The following is a 17,074-nucleotide window of genomic DNA, read 5'->3' as shown; positions in this document are numbered from 1 at the left end:
GGAGGCACAAGTGGCTCCTGTGACCTCTGTGTGCCTCTCCCACTTCTCTCATAAGTGACAGTGGCAACTACATGAAGGCTTCTTATGTGCCCAGCTCTCTCCTGCTGTTTTTCAGGCATTATCATTTTATTGTTACAAAAACTCCATGAGATTAAATTGCTTGCCAAAGATCATGCAACTATAAGTGGCAGAATTCAAACAGGGCATATTTGTTTATCTCTCTTCTTTTAGATTGAGAGCTCCTTACTGCAGGAAATCTATTGCTTTCATCTCTGCAACCCCAATACACAGCAGACAACCAGACACATAGTATACATTTGACAAATGTTTGCTGAATGAATGAATGTCTCAATAATTGGATTTCTCACAAATTAGAGTGACTGCATTATCTCTTGTAATATGAAATACTGAAAATTCCAACTTCAGGAAAATAAAAGACTTGAAAATTGGGGGGCAGGTAAACTTGGTGTCCACCAGAAGATGAATGACCTTTGTGAAACTTTCATCTGTGCTTTCGAGTGTCTCTATTCATGACACCCACAAACCTACTGGCCTGTGAACTCCTAAGGACAGGAAACGTGTCTTTTCTCTGAATTCTTGGGGCCCGATATAGTAACTGGCATTATGAGGATACTAAGCAAATAGCTGTTGAACAAATAAATGGATAAAAAATTTCAAACTCTATTTGAAAGGCTAAATTACTCAGAAAAAATGCTTCTAAAACTGTCCACACTATATTAATTGCAAACCCTTCAGAGCTGTTCTTTTAACTAGAGTTGCATCACACTAAGTGACATCTCCTTCCTTCCTTCCTTCCTCCCTCCCTCCCTCCCTCCTTCCCTCCCTCCCTCCCTCCTTCCCTTCCTTCCTTCCTCCCGGCCATGCCACACGGATTTCAGTATCTTAGTTCTCTGACCAGGCATCAAACCCATGTCCCCGGCAATGGAAGCACAGAGCCCTAACCACTGGACCGCCGGGGAATTCCCTGCTGCCTGTTTCTTATCCCACTTTGTTTTCTGTTTGTTTGGTTTTTGTTGTTGTTGTTGTTGTTTTGGCCACACCTCACGGCATGTGGGATCTTAGTTCCGCAACCAGGGAACGAACCCACGCCCCCTGCATTGGAAGCACAGAGTCTTAACCACTGGACTGCCAGGGAAGTCCCTCTTATCCCACTTTGATTTAAGCGGCTTCAGATTTATCCTGGAACCCACATGCCCAAGCCATGTAGAAGTTAAGTAGATCAGTTTATTCATATACTATTGACTTAAATTTAGCTCATCTGAAAGCTTAGTGTTACACAGAAAATAATTCAGAACTTCATTGTTACAGCTCAAATTCCATCTCTATAAATACTGTTACAAATCCCAGGCAATGCCCATCTGTCTCAAACATAGGAAAACTTCTATTACAATCAGAGACTTTGCACGAACCTTGGCAAATCTAACAAAAGCTTATCCACGGTAAATACTTGCCTCTTGAGAGAGACAAATGGCTCTGTTGGAAAGAGCAATAGACTGGAACCTGGAGGCCTGGGTTCAAGTTCCGACTTTATCCTTTAGCTTTGTGACCTTGGATAAGTCAGTCTTTGAGGCTCAACTTCCTTGTCCCAAAAAGAGGTATCCTAATAGCTGTCCTTCCTATCTCCAAGGGCTACTGTAAAGATTATCTGAAGAATATATGTGAAGATGCCTGGTAGATGTTATATAAAGTCCACCTATAGAACAGGTGGTATTATTATTGTTAGAGCTGATACCTCATTCCATTCTGGGCTTGTACACACTTACTTCTCTCCTCTCCTCTAGTCCCTGTGGACAAAGGGTTTAAACCTCTGAAGTCTCTATTTCCTTATAGCTGTTTCTTTCTTTCAAATGAAGTCAAATATACAACAGATGCAAGTCTGTTTCAAGGTTGAGCTAAAATCACCAAAGCAATTATTTAGGGAGAGTTCAGGGAATTGTATGTAAGATTAAACAATCACTTTAATGTTTGAATGGAAACTAGGTAAATTCTCAAGGACTGCTGAATTACTTCTTTCATGATATGGCTTGATATGTACTCTTTTCATTTTAAGAAATACCTTGGGTAATGAAGGATTTATTTTTTGAAAATATTCTTTAAGCCAAAGGACTTTTATTTCTCAGTGAGAAACCATTCTCCTTGCTTTCAAATTCACCTTAGTAAGGTTGTTTAAATGCTGTGTTGGATTGCACTGTGACAGGATATTTCTCTACTTTTTCATCTTGTATATTTTTCTACATTTCTCTCTGCTCCATTTTACTGCTGAGACCAATGAGACTGGAGAATACCCAGTACTTGGAGACTCAATGGAAGTTTTCCAAAGGGGAGGAGACAAGTGTACCAAAATCTCCAAAGGGACAGCAAAAGTCTGGAAAGGCAGTGAATGGGTCATTTTCTGTCTGTCTTTTTCTCATCCTCAAACAAAATCATTTGAAAACGTAATTCTAGAGCCTCAGGAGGTATAGCACTCTGATTCTGAGAAACCCTTTCTAAGGCCCACATCTGAGTTCCAGTTCTACCATTTAACTAGCTGTGAACCCCCGACAATTCCTTAAATGGCTCTGAGTTTCTTTAGGCTTTCTGCTATGTAAAATGGGACCACAATCACCACCTCAGAGGATGTCGCAAACATCTAGCAAAGTGTGTATGCCTGTGTCTGGCACATGGCTGCTATCAGCCACAGAGGCCATTTCTCTCTTCTTTCCCAAAAGAAGCAAGTTGAGTGGTTCTAATAGGGAGTCAGAGTTAAAACATGAGCATTAACTTGGCATAACAGAGCACTCAGCAAGGCATTGTATGCATCCTGGCTTGTCAATATTATTTAGCAATGTAAGATGAAATCAAAGTTGCATGCATATACTGAAAAATCCTACCTGCCATGGGAAACTGAAACAATTGGTATTTTACAGAACCTGGATTCTCTTGCCTATTTGACTAATTTTCAAAGATAAGTTAGACAAACAGCTTTTTTCTCCTTGTAAATGTCTTCCAACTATAATTCTCTATCCTTCTAAACTTAGCCATTTCCAACATTCAAAAACACTGTAATCCAAAGTCCTTACTCACTATAAACTCTGTAGAGTTTTTCTCTCCAGGACTTAAAAGTCAGCATTGGACTAAAGGAGGAGGAAGCAGACAAGAAGAAAAAAAATAATAAAGCATTACCTTATGCTTGATTGAAAGAAAGGTTGTATACACACACACACACACACACACAGTCCCCCCCTGCCTTTTTCTTTTTTCATTTCACTCTAGTATTAAGTCCAGTTTGCTCAATCTGTGTCCTTCTTTGGAAATTTTTTTTCTCGTGTGTAGCCAGATCAATTCCAGCATTGATGGGAAACTTTCCTAACTTCAGCATTAACATAACTATGAATTGACAGTGTTTATATGGGAGAAAAAAAAGGTAGGTCCCTTTCATTTAGTCATTCAATGACTATTTCCTGAGAGCTGACCACGTTCCAGGTACTGTACTGATGGTGGATCAGACAACCCAATCCCTCCACTCAATGGACTTCTAGTCTGGTGAGAGAGAGAGACATTACAAAATGAACTCCATACAATAAATAATACTGTGATTAGGGCAGCCAAGAATGAAACCTACAAGGCGCTGAGATAGAAGGAAACAGTAGAGACCCACAACACTAAAACTACACAGACCTAACAAATAGCTTTTTTGGAAACCCCAAAAAGCTGTCTTAGTTCTCTACAGGGATGTGGCACCCAAGTCTGGAGTGGCTAGCTAAATCAATGGCTAGGAAATCAATGCTGTATATCACTCGGTCTTTCCATTTAATCTTCTCAAGAAAGGCCGTCTCCAACCTTGAGGTGATAATCAATACAAGACACATACAGTGTCAACCTCATCAGTCTAAATTAGTAAATGTATATATTAACTTATAGTGAGATCTTAAAGTTATCCCATGGCTCTATCATTTCTTGGATGGGATGTGTCAATCCAACTTCTAGTTTTAGGTGGAAGCATCCACTGTTGCTCAATCCACCTGTGAGGCTGGAGATGAGGACACAGAAAATGAACTGAAGCCCATATCAGCGACAGGCTCACAGGAGGCCCTGGAGCGGAGGCAGGGAGGGGATGAGGGCAGGACAGCTACGGGCTGACTCCGGAGATGAGAAGGGACCCAGTCCCTCTGAAAAGCAGGAAGCTTCTATGAGGGCTGCCAGAAAATGAAGTGTTATTTCCTGATGTCTCTAATTAGCAGGGGGATGAGCGGCATGCACAGGAATAAAGGAAAAGACTAGTTTACGATGATAAATTTGCCTCCATCAGACAGTATGTTTTTGGAAGTGGCAGGTCCTTAAATCAATTCTGCCACTCCCTGTTTATTAACAGTGACTCCTCACTGCATTAGCATAAGTCTATCAAAAGCCAGCAAAGAACATCTCATTACTTTTGAAGGCTTAACTAGTTTAATGTGTTACTGAGACTCAGATGAGTTTCATGTGCTGGCCTAGGGGCCAAGTTTTGTAATGTGGATGTTAGTTCAAAGTCTGCACTAATTATCTGATCTGGGTAAGTCCACCTCTTTGAGTGTTGAGGATAATATTGTGCTTTCACAGTACTTCACAGGGGTAGAAGTGGGAAGAAAAGGGCTAGAGCAACATGAGAAGTAACTATGAAACATGCTCTCACTTGTGTCATGCTTTGCTACATTGATGATGCCACACTGACCTTACATTAAGGATGCTATACTGACCATGTGCTCAGGGGGAGCAGTCCTCCCAGCCCCCAGCAGTTTGTTCTCTCCCTCCTTTACTCATCCACTCATCCAGGGAACATTCATTGAGGGCCCCTTAGGTACCAGGCACTGTTAAGAGCTGGAGTGTAGAGATAAGACACGATCACTAGACACGATCACTATTCAGGGACATCACCATTGGGACTGAGCCAATTTGTCCTATTTAATTCTAGTTACCCAACTAGTATACATCAGAGTTCTATGTACTATGTGCCCAGACTTTTCTAAATCCTGGTTGAGAGTAGAGAAAAGGGGAAAGCCCCAGCACGTATCCCCTACCTTGTCCTCTCCCTTTAATACTTTCCCCCACTTTGGCTTCTACCCACCTGTGCAAGCAAATCCTGCCTTCAATGTGTGCTTAAGACTTCCAGGAAAAGCGATGCCCCGGAAGACAGAACTCCAGGGGATCCCACACTGGCAGAAGAAGACAGTAATTACAAATTCAGGGGAATGTGCATGGTGTGGAGGTGGTGGGGGACAAACCTGGCCCCTGTGGGAACAGAGGGTTGACTCCAGGAGCTGGAGTGGGACGAGCCGTATGGAACAATGGGGCCTGATGACCAACTCATCTCAGGGACTCCTTGGCCACCAGCATTCTCTGTAGGCTACGATGTGTGCAGGAGCAGTCAGATGACAGTGGAGCTTTTGGAAAACGTCTCAATCAGCAGAGGGCCAGGAGAACTGAAGGAGGAGGAGGCGGAGGCAGGAGGCAGACAGCGAGGCTGGTAGCGTGGACATGTTCTTATAAGAGCCTGGCCCAGAGCAGAAGAGAAGAAAGGGGGATTCTAGAAGCAAATGGGTAAGATCAGAACTAGTGACAGATTACATAAACAGCAATGAAGGGGAGGGAAATTTAAGGACACATGATTCAAAGTCCTCAAAATTAAGGAATTTGGGGGGAAAAGATGGAGACTTTAAAATAAATAGGAAAAACTGGAAATAAAGGTGAAGCAGATTGGGGTGCTACCTGAGAAAAGGTATGACTTTGGATGTGCTGAGCCTGAGGTGATTTCCAGGGGACCTGCTTGTATACAGGGGGAAGGTCAAGCCTAGAAATCAAGTGAGACACTGGGCCAGGCATGCACATCTGTGTCCGTGAGGAAGACTACATTTCCAAGGGAAAGCCCAATAACCAAGTGTGAGCGAGGGGAAATGCCCACAGTGTCAGAGCAAGAGGAAGATGAGAAGCCATCAGAGGAGACGGAGGAGCACTTGCACACCTGGGTGTGCGCTGTGTTCAGAAGGGAGAGAGAGAAGCAGAAAGCGGTCCACATCAGAAGCTGCAGGGAACAGGAGCACGAAGCCTGAGCGAACATCATCCCCATCTCTCCCCAGTCTCCAGGGGCGGTGGGAGTGGGGGGCTGGGCCACTGTTCAGCACACAGTCACTTCGGGAGAGACTCCCATCCCATCGCTGTCCCGCTTGGTACGTGACTTGCTTTAGCCAATGGAACAGGAGTGAGCGGTGAGCAAGGCTTTAAATGTGCCTGATTGTTTTGCTTGGTCTCTTGTGATCCTGACTTCTGCTCTGAGTGTTGTCTGGTCACCACCAGTCACAGAAAGACGAGACACAGGGACCTAAGCCCAACAGGCTGCCTAAAGCAGAACCACCCCAGCTGACCTGCAGACCCAGAGCAAGGAATACATGTTTGTGGTATAAGTCTCTGAAATTTTGAGGTGCTACATGGCATTACTAGAGGAAAACCTCACCAGCACAGTGTGAGTTGTGGGTCTGACACAGTAAAATGTGCTCCTTTAAGGACAGCACCTCTCCAGGGCCTCCTTACCACTGTGCTCAAATGATAAAAGTACAAAGGGATGAAAACAATACCTATTTTAGCCAGTTCAAAGAGGAACGTGGTGGCTCTACTGAGGCTATTTTCCCAAAGCAAGATAAGTCAAGAGTTATATATTAAATGTCTTAAATATTGATTGTTAGATAAAGCTACACAGAATCAATCAGAAAGAAAAGGCCAGGGAATTTCACTGGGGCAAAGGGCAGGATGTACAAAGTCAGAGATATTGAGATTTGATTAGTTCAAAGAATTTTTATAAAATTGGTTACGGCAACAGCCAGCCAAGGTTGATGTGGACCTGAGGGGAAGCAGTGACTGGATTGGTCAGTGGATTCACCCCACCCCTTCTCCCCCAGCCCTTGTTCTAACAGAAATGTTGTTCCAAGCTTTGGGACCATGAACAAAGGATCTGGGGCAAGACATAAAAGAAGTGTCTGGTGTCCAATAGTGCCCTTGCCAGGGCTCCATGACACCCACCAGAGTGGCCCCTGCCCTGTGGCCCAGGTTGCCGAAGTGTCAGCCCCTGGCCCAGGGAAGCCCAGGCCGTTCACAGTTCCAGGCCCGGGGGCCCCACACTTGCTCAATGACAGGCACAAACGGTTTTCCCTGTATCACCACTGTCTGCTTTTTGTCTTCAGGCTGATTCTACCATTCACCAGATTATCCCTCCCATGAATAACGGGAAAACTCATATCTAGCAATTTCAAGAACTCTGCTTTTAAAAAGTACATGAGAAATACAAAAGGGGATTCAACTTAGGCTATTTCAGAGGTCATACAGAAAGACCAGCTACACTTATCCTTCTCGCTAAGCTGCTGAATTACACTAAGAAGCTTACCAGAGCCTTCTGTACTCATTTTGTACTCAGCTCTTTGGAAGGAATCCAAATTCAGGAATCAGGGGCATAAGACCAGCGTCTACAGAGCATTCCACTCATTTCTGCAGCTGTGTCTCTTCAAGTGCTCTAATCCCTAACCTGGCATCATCTTTTTTTCCCCCTCAAACAGATACAGCTGAGCCTGAGTGAGTCACCTCAGAGATAAGGCCTGCCCTTTGGAACTGAGCCGTGTCACAAGAAGACAGGACATAAGAGATTCAGCCAGGCAAACCCACCCTATCAGAAAGGGAGCCGGACTTGGTATCTTACAAGAAAAAGGCGGGCCTCTGGAGGCAGCAGCTGAGCAGCTGTGACGTAGAGACTACAATTCCTGCAGCAAATGATGGGAGCCCTCCTCTTGCAACAACCACTCATCACCTGAAGGCCTTGGCCCTTTCCTTCCTCCGTGCCCTTGCTGGGTGAGGAACTGCCTCTGCCTGTGATGGCTCCTCTCACTCTTCAGGGCCCAGCTCAAATGTCACCTCCCAGGAAACCTCTTGAACTACTGCCTTGCCCCCAAGTAGGCAGATCGAGGCATGGCCTTCTTTTTTAGACCTTTACCATAGCATTTCGCACATGGTGGATTGATAATTTACACATCTGTTGCATGTTCCACACTGTGAGCTACTGTAAGGCCAAGAATTCCTGCCATTATTCAGGTATATATTTCCAGGCTCAGGACCAGCTCTGGCACAGACTGACTACATGCTCATAATATATTTTCAAAATGGCACTACCCTAATTTAGAATGCAATTGGAAACTCCTTGTTTTAAAGGACAAAATAAATGCCCCAAAATATTATATCCACTTTTATTCCACAGAATTCTGAAAAAAATTTGGGGTAAAAATATTTGATTTGTAAAATAAAACCTTACTAGTTTGGATTAATTGGGAGGTCAGCCTTGATTAGCAATTTGCCAGAATTAGAAAATATTGTAAATATAGTGGGTTTTTTTTTTAATGAATTTATGTTTGCTGCGTTGGGTCTTCGTTGCTGCACATGAGCTTTCTCTAGTTGCGGCGAGCAGGGGCTACTCTTTGTTGCGGTGCACAGGCTTCTTCTCATTGCAGTGGCTTCTCTTGCTGCGGAGCACGGGCTCTAGCGCATGCAGGCTTCAGTAGTTCTGGTTCGCAGGCTCTAAAGCGCAGGCTCAGTAGTTGTGGCGCACAGACTTAGTTGCTCCACAGCATGTGGGATTTTCCCGGACCAGGGCCCAAACCCGTGTCCCCTGCATTGGCAGGCGGATTCTTAACCACTGCGCCACCAGGGAAGTCCCGTAAATATAGTTTTAAACTTTTAAAGGCGCACTGTAATTTAAAATAAACCAACGATGTAGCAATGACCAGTGCTTGGGTACTTGCTTAAAAGAACAGATACAAATAATTTAAATCAGTTTATCAAGTATCCATTTATATCCACTAAATGTGTCCTAGTTGCAATCTTGCTTTTGCAATTCATTTGTTAAAAAAAAACGGGTTTTTTTCCTCTTTTAGTGGAGATGGCGGGTGGGAAATCTCTTTGGAACTGAATTAATCATAATCTTTGGTTCATCATTGATCAATGAACAGCCTGTTTTCATGTATTTATTGAGTTTTAATAATGTAATAAGTACTCACAAACCCACCAGCCAAAACAAAAAACAGAGAATAACTGACATCTAATCATTTGTTGCCTCCCCCAGAGCCCATCCTCCCCTTCCCAGACTAAGGCAAGTGCCATCCCAAATCCCATGGCCATCATTCCCTACCTGTCCTTTCCACACAAGTTTTATTGCACCTAGCTATATTCCTAAAAGTATATTTTTATTTTATTTAACTCTATCAAAAGGATGTCATCCTATAGGTAGTATTTTGGGACCTACTTTTTCACTAAACATTATACTTCTAAGATTTAGGCACATTTTGGGGTTCACTATGACTCATCTCTTTTGTCTGCTGCCTAATATTCCATTTGGGGACTAACTGCTCATCCATTCTCTCACTGATGGCATGTGCGGGTTTCCAGGACTTTGCTATTGTTTACAGTGAAGTTCTGAAAATTCCTGCTCATGTACAAGATCCTCTCTTGGATATTACACCTAAGGTGTGTACCTGGGTCAAAGGGTATGCAAATACGCAGCTCAGAAGGTGATGCCAAACCATCTTCCAATGCATCATGCCGATTTACTTTCTTCCCAGCCACATATAATATACCCTGTGGACCCACATCTCCTCCAACACTTGGGATTGTCAGACTTGTTAACAGTTGCCCTGTGTTATCAGGCTAGAACCAACTGGAGTCATGAGCATCTATGAATTGGTGCAATCTAAATTAATACGTGTTTTGAAATAAGAAAATACATTTGATTATAAAAATAACTTTCACTGTAGAAAATTTAGCAATATAGAAAAGCACCAAAACAAAAAAATCGTTAACAGCTACAGTTTATCAAGGTTTCATATTCATTTACAATGAAGGAATATTTACCCTATTATCAGGGCAGTCTACAATTGCAATTTATTTAGAACCCCCGAGGAAGCACACCTTTCAGACCAGACCTACCACTGAACACAGCCCTGCTAGTGTTCTAACCAGTCAGCTTAGCTTCCCCAAAGTGCCACTGCGCCATCCCAGGTGCCCAGGAAGCAGCAAGACTCTGGCTAAATATCAGAATTAAAAGTTGAAGATGTGCTCTGAAATTCATAACATCTCCCTTATGGGAGGTTCATATTCTATACGATGGTTTCAATCTATGCCTCTTCTGATCTGGGAAGAAGGGACTGGAAGTTCTTATTAAACACTTAATAAAAGCAGTTCTTTTATTTTAAATCCATTTTCAGAAACTCCTTTGTAGCACTGTACTTCCTTTTAGCAGCAAGATGCCATTAAGGACAGCAAAAATGGTCTGCAGAATAACAAGGATATCATGGCCAGACTGTGGGTAATTGAATGAAGGTGTTCCCCCAGGCACCAAGACTCAATTTCTAGGGGCACACTGTGTACTTTACGTCCACAAGAAAAAGAGAATCAGTGAGCCAGCCCAGCATAAGCACAGAGTCTGCTCACAGCACACCTTCTGGTGACTAAATTTCAAATTCACTGATGCCTCACTGTGGGCCAGGCACTGTGTTAGACAGTAAGAGTTCAGAGAGAAGGACACTGCACCTGCTCTCCAGGGCATCACCATCTGCTTGGGAAGACACACAAATCAGGTGATTATGAAACAAGGAAGAATGAAATAATTGCTATTGGTAGCGACCACAGAGAACAGCAAAGACCGATTTAGACTTACAGGGATTGGGTGGTCCTGACAGAAACAGTGTGAGATTTGAACAGGGATCTAAAGGGAGATTAGACTGTCTACAGGAAAAGTAGAAGGACAGTTCTGGGAGAAGGGAGAAGTCCTTCATTCACAGAATCAGTTGGCTGTTCACACAAACTTTTAATAAACATCTACTATGTTGCAGGACTGCCTGAGGGCCTGGGTATGAAGAGGTGAATAAACCTGACAGTGAAGCTTCTGAAAGTCCTTTTTGAGGAGCTATCATTTAAGTAGGAACTTGAAGGATGAGAAGGAACCAGTCATACCAAGAGCCGTGGGCAGAACTTTACAGAGAGAAGGAAGGGCATGTGCAAAACTTTAAGATGGGAAAGCCCTTGATTTACCCTAGGCAGTGAATGGAGGCTGGGGCAGCCACAGGGAGATGCCAAACTGAAGAACTAGAGGTGTCATTCAAGGGGCAGACAGAAGCCAGATCACATGGGCTTACAGGCCAGTGTGAGGAATGTGAGCTGGAGTCTGAAGACCATCAGAACCTTTGAAAGGATAAAGTGTGATGGGGGAGCTCTGGGATGGGTGGGAAAAAAAGGAAACACAGTCCCAATACATCTATGAAAGGTCACTCTGACTGAAGGGGACTGGAAGGCCGTGAGAGGGAGCAGAAAGGGTAGAGGGGAGGTAGCAGCAGTGGTTCAGGGAGAACTTTGACCCAAAAACCCCTAGAAACAGGCTGGAGAGGTTCGAAGGGGCCAGATGCTGTATGGCCATGGAGGGTGATGTCACCCCACAGCCAGGGGCAGGAGGCTTGCATTTGAGAAAGACACATGGTCCAAACTGTCTAAGGAGAACTCAAGAGCTGCTAATGTGCATTAAAGTGACTGATTTGGGGGAGAAATAGTTAGCCTTTAGATATATTAGACTAGAGATGCCTGGAAGATACCGAGACAGCTTTGGTTAGTGGGCAGCTGCAGCTACAGATCCAGAGGTTAAACATGCCTTAGCTAGAGTGGAGGGGGGAGTCACAGGGTACATTTAGAGAACAGAGAGGAAGGTGTGGTGGCCGGAGCATGGCGCTCACGAAGAGGCAAGAACAGAAAAGAAACCCAGATTGCCCTCCTACAACTAGATCGTGGTGTCAGGCTCCAAAACTTGGATTTTATTCTCTGTAAATTGAAATTACAGAAAGGCTTCTTTTTTTTCTCTTTGAACTGCAGAGTTGTTTATACATGGCTATTTATTTTTGACTTTAAAAATAATATATGTTCATTGTTAAAAAACTGAAAATAAGGAAAAGTACAAAGAATAAAATAATAAGCATCTATAATTCCATCATCCACCTGTAATTGCCCCTAACACTATGGGCTATTTCCTTCCAAGGACTTTTTCTTACTTTTCATATCAGTATTTTGTATGTATTACAAAATTTGAATTATACTATATACAATAATTCTAATCTTATTTTTTCACTTACTATTTTGTCACAAATATTTGACTATGTGCTTAAAAATTCTCTGTAAACATTTTTAATTGCAACATAATATTATATTGATATAAATAATATTATATTGATATAAAATAATTTGACATTCAATAATTATGGATATTTCAGTTGTTTTTTTCTATAATATATAGAACTATTATAAATATTCCTATGTATACATCTTTACTCCATTTCTAAAATGAGAATTTTGGGGTCAAAAGGCCCATTTTTAAGATTTCTCATACTATTGGCAAATTATTTTTAGAAAGGCTAAACCAATTTATATCCCTAGAGTATGAGACTATTCACTGCATCCACACTTTAAAAATATTTACTAATTTTATAGATGAAAAATAATTTAGCTGTCATTGAAATGTTTTCGTGAAACTGAGGCAGAAGCCAGTCTCACAAAAAACTCCACTTTAGTGAATTCAAACCATGCCACTATTCAGTTTTAATATCATAATCAAGAACTTGAATTTAAGTTCACAAAAGATGAACCAATTTCTAATAAGACTAGTCCAAAGCAACAGGAAAGACCTCACTTCTGCCTTTCAAACTGGGGATCAAAGCTACTGAGGGCAGCCCTCCAAATTCATCCTGAGCATCAAGCCACTCAACATCCTAGAGACCTCTGAGGACTCATCCCAACTTGTGAGCTTTCTGTACAAGGTAGAGGGGGAAAAGATTAAGGTGGGGAACAGAAGCAAGTTACAGTGCTTCCTCTCTCCCTGCCATTGAAGAAGAGCTGAACTATAACCCAAAAGCCGTTTTTTTAATTCAAAAGGCACCAGGAAGCAAACTTAGTCAACCTCCAGTATCATATAAAAGAACTGCTGAGGGCTTCCCTGGTGGCGCAGTGGTTGAGAGTCCGCCTGCCGATGCACGGGACATGGGTTCGTGCCCCAGTCCGGGAGGATTCCACATGCCGCGGAGCGGCAACGGGAGAGGCCGCGACAGTGAGAGGCCCGCGTACCACAAAAAAAAAAAAAAAAAGAACTGCTGAGGCACAAGTGTTTGGAGTTAAACCATGGTGTCCAACAGGAAGGGTGCTGGGAAGAGTCAAAGGGTAACCCCCTTCCTTCTCATGATGAATTTTAACCTAGGTACATGAAAAGTGGGATCAAGAGAAATCTGTATTTTCACACAGACTGAGCCCTCTCAGTGGTTTGTGTGGACTGCAATGCCCTGGCTGTGGCCACCACGCTGCAGTAAGGGAGAAGCGCACCTCTACACGGGCAGGGTTTCAGATGGCAGGTATCGCACACCCGGGTCCCTTCACAATTTCATCTCAGTTCAAGCTCTGGACTGTGGCCTTACAAGCTTGAAAACCTGCTGTTGTTAATGTGCTCAAAGAGGCTTTGCCTCTTGGGAGCTCATTTTCATTAACCAAGGTCGCAGAGTGGTACAAACCAGAATGCCAGTTTGTTAGGTACATTTTATATCTGCAAGTATATGTCATGAGAAACCAAATGATAACCAGAAAGCAGAGGCCTGAACAAGGGAAGGGACGGGGATAGCCTGAGAGGTCTCCTCCTGCAGACCTTGCACATCCTGCCTGGAGTGGCCGTCATTTACTTTATTTCTCATCATCCTTCTGAGCTCAGCTCAAAAACCCCCTCCTCAAGGAAGCCTCCGCAACATCCAGTATAGGTTTCCCCACCCCTGCTTACACATTTTCACTACGCCCCGCATTTTCATTTAAATACTTACAATGATTTTCATTACGAGACTGTATATGCTCTGTGTCTACTTTCTTTCAGTTCCCTGAGAGCAGGAGCTATTCCTGCCTCGTTCATCACTCTTTCCCCCATCTCTAGTAGACACAGCATATAGCAGGCACTCAAATATTTGTAGAAGGGAGGGAAGGCAGGAAGGATGTGAGCATAATGACAGCAAAGTCCACCACAAGAACAGCCTTCCAATGGGACTTGGAGTCCCTTAGCCAAGATTCTGTCCCCCTTTTCACAGTGTCAGAAATGGGCACTGCTACAGTCTGCCCTGCTTTTGCTCCCTTTTTTTGTGTTTCTACTGCTGGCCATCCCCTCCCTTCTAACACTCGCTTTGGATATGCAATACCTTTGATCAGGTTACAGATTAGTCAGACTAGCCTAAGCGCCTTTCTGTCTGCTGAAGCAGTTCTGTGTACCCCTGGCCTAACCTATTTTATGGTCATTTATAATTAAATCTCAGGGAGTAGCCTTACTTTCCAAGTTCGTGGGGTTCCCACACTGTGAAGCCCCTGTGAACACCACACCATTACCCAGTGTTAAGGACAGGGATGCTCCAGGACGCACGGCAGCCGTGGGAGAAATAGGACAACAGTGTGTGCATGTGGCTGACGCCTGTTCATGCTTCATAAAAACAGAAGCTAGAGATGACATTCTTACATGCTTTGGCTATTGTCTCAAGTATGATATTAATTTTGATAATTAAAAGCAGAACAAGCACCGGCCCGGGAGTCTGGGTGAGATCTAGATTGTTTTGATCCCAGCTCTGACACTAACTCACTGTCGGCAAGTCCCATTTCGGTGCCGAATAAGGAGTTGGCCTAGATGACCACCAGAGCCCCTTCCTGCCTTGACATTCCATTATCGAATGGTTACTTTTCATCTAAGAGCTTGTCTCAGACTTCATAAACACCCAAAGATCAATCCAGCTGCTGGCAATGACTACCACACACTCGGGGGGTCTGAGTTAAGCATCTCTAAAGAAATCACAGCGATATCTTAGGATTTTCATGATTACAAAAGAAATCATTCAAGAGAAAAGCAGATGTCCTTGGGACCTGACACCAGTTCACACAGCAGATTTTCTGACACAGATCTTCTCAACATTTGTTAATCACAGGATGGGGGACCGAGATGCCTGGGAAATCTGGCTATGACCCAGCTCTAAGGGACTCTCTTCTTTCCATTTTCCCAGAAGCAGGGTCCTTGTGTAAATTATTTTCTATATATAAAATAGCCAATCATTGGGCTTCCCTGGTGGCGCAGTGGTTGGGAGTCCGCCTGCCGATGCAGGGGACGCGGGTTCGCGCCCCGGTCCGGGAGGATCCCACATGCCGCGGAGCGGCTGGGCCCGTGAGCCATGGCCGCTGGGCCTGCGCGTCCGGAGCCTGTGCTCCGCGGCGGGAGAGGCCACAGCGGGGAGAGGCCCACGTACCGCAAAAAAAAAAAAAAAAAAAATAGCCAATCACGATAAGACATTTCCATGAGTATATAACTTTTAAAATATTTGCAAAAAAGCAATTTTCCTCCCCATCCTCGATATTGGGAGTTCAACTTCCTTCACCTCAGCCCCTCAATGCACAGATCCTGTCACTGGTAATACATTCTCAAACAGGCGTTCAGCTATAGTACAAACAAACTCATCATGAATCTGTTTATAACCAAAAAAGCATCTCAATTTTAATTAGCTAATATGTTAAATTCGAAGTCGTGTTTATGTTTAAACATTCTACAAACCCATCTTAGAAAATGGGCATGTCTGATAAGGCCCTTCCTTGTCCGAAAGGAAATTACCAAAAATAATACAGACATCCTGCTGAGGGGTTTGCACTCCAGAGACATGTATTTGTTTCTGCTGCAGCAACTGTGAATAGACTGAGCACAACGTGTGAATTCTAGAAGATTTCTTCCATTAGCTCAAGTAGGACGTTTACAAAAGAGAAAACAAACGAAAACCCCTGAGATCATATCTGAAGGTGGGATTGGGAGCACCGCACTACTTGCCTTGAGTAGTAAGATTCCACACCCAGGGCCTCCCGGACGCTGGCGATGTGCTGCTCTAGGGCCGAGCTAGTGGCTGTTGGAAGGGCTGTGCTGCTGCCAGCCTGGAAGTCACTGGAGTTTTCCACCGTGTTGTCTCCCAAGTAGTGTTCGTGAAACTTCAGAATCCCTGAAGCAAGACAGGCACAGGCACAGCCAACATTATACATGATTGGGGTGGGGGAAGGGAAGGCGGAAGACAGTGGGCAGCAAGGTTGATGCTATGTGACCTCTTTGACAAGCATGCTGTCCTCCAAACCATGTGAAGAAATCCTGAAATCCAAGGTGTCGAGAGGGCTTTCAGAAGTCTGGTCAGTACGCTTTTTACAGCTTTCATCAGAAGGTTTGGTGCTTGAAAACAGGGAATTCAAGACAGGGCTTTTGATTTTGACGACATATATTCAGAAGCTCCTGGAATGATGATTAGTTCACATCAGTTCACGTATTTCAAAATAGGTGCTTCTCAGAAGCACCAAACAGGGAAAGTTTCCTTTCAGGAATAGTGCATGAGCATGCCATGGTGCATTCATTCTCCTCAGAAACTGAACTCCTGACAAAAGATATAGCTAGCCAAATGGAAACTGTGTTACTCAAAGACCTTTCGTTTCACAAAAGCAAATCAAAATAAATATGTAGTGTAAAGGCCAGATAAAAAAATTTTAAACCATCTTTAAATAAGACCAACTGGTCAATGGTCATTAATGGATTAAAGGAGCAAAAAATGATAGCTGTATGAAACTGAGGCAATCCGTAGTGGTTTTCTAGCAATAAACACAGGACATACTCTCAAATGGTGATGAGGTATGTCAGCCCTGGAAAATGCTGGTCCTCTCTGATTGGATTAAAGCCCTGGTGAAAGCTTCAGAGTCTCATTAAGAGCAAAGAGAAACGGAAAGAGAAACAATAGAAACCTCATTATACATGGCTCATTGTTACAGGGATTTGGATATACCACCTGTCAAATCATGTTCCCAAAACATAACAACCACCGAGAGAAAGAGCTCAATGCCTCCATCATCAGCTGTGTCCTCCTAAGCATCAGGGCCCTCCGGGGGCTGGGATACACAGGGATTCATTCCACAGTGCACGACGCTCACCAAGTCATCATGAACA

General features: G+C 43.6%; 1 protein-coding gene across 5 annotated transcripts in view; it reads right to left on the bottom strand.

The window, feature by feature from the left end:
• The window catches only part of TTC28 (tetratricopeptide repeat domain 28), a 579,401-nt gene that overhangs the window by 75,807 nt on the left and 486,520 nt on the right, over positions 1–17,074 (bottom strand). For all 5 annotated transcript variants that reach the window (XM_029219000.1, XM_029219007.1, XM_029219015.1 and 2 more), the window contains one exon: positions 15,926–16,091. In XM_029219000.1, coding sequence (XP_029074833.1) covers positions 15,926–16,091 — 166 coding nt within the window. The remainder of the gene's footprint in view (positions 1–15,925; positions 16,092–17,074) is intronic.

The sequence above is a fragment of the Monodon monoceros genome, unplaced genomic scaffold (genome assembly GCF_005190385.1).
Source record: "Monodon monoceros isolate NGI ecotype Baffin Bay Population unplaced genomic scaffold, NGI_Narwhal_1 Super_Scaffold_1, whole genome shotgun sequence".
Taxonomy (NCBI): domain Eukaryota; kingdom Metazoa; phylum Chordata; class Mammalia; order Artiodactyla; family Monodontidae; genus Monodon; species Monodon monoceros.
Note: the sequence above shows the minus strand (reverse complement) of the source record. Positions and strands in the feature narration are given on the sequence as shown.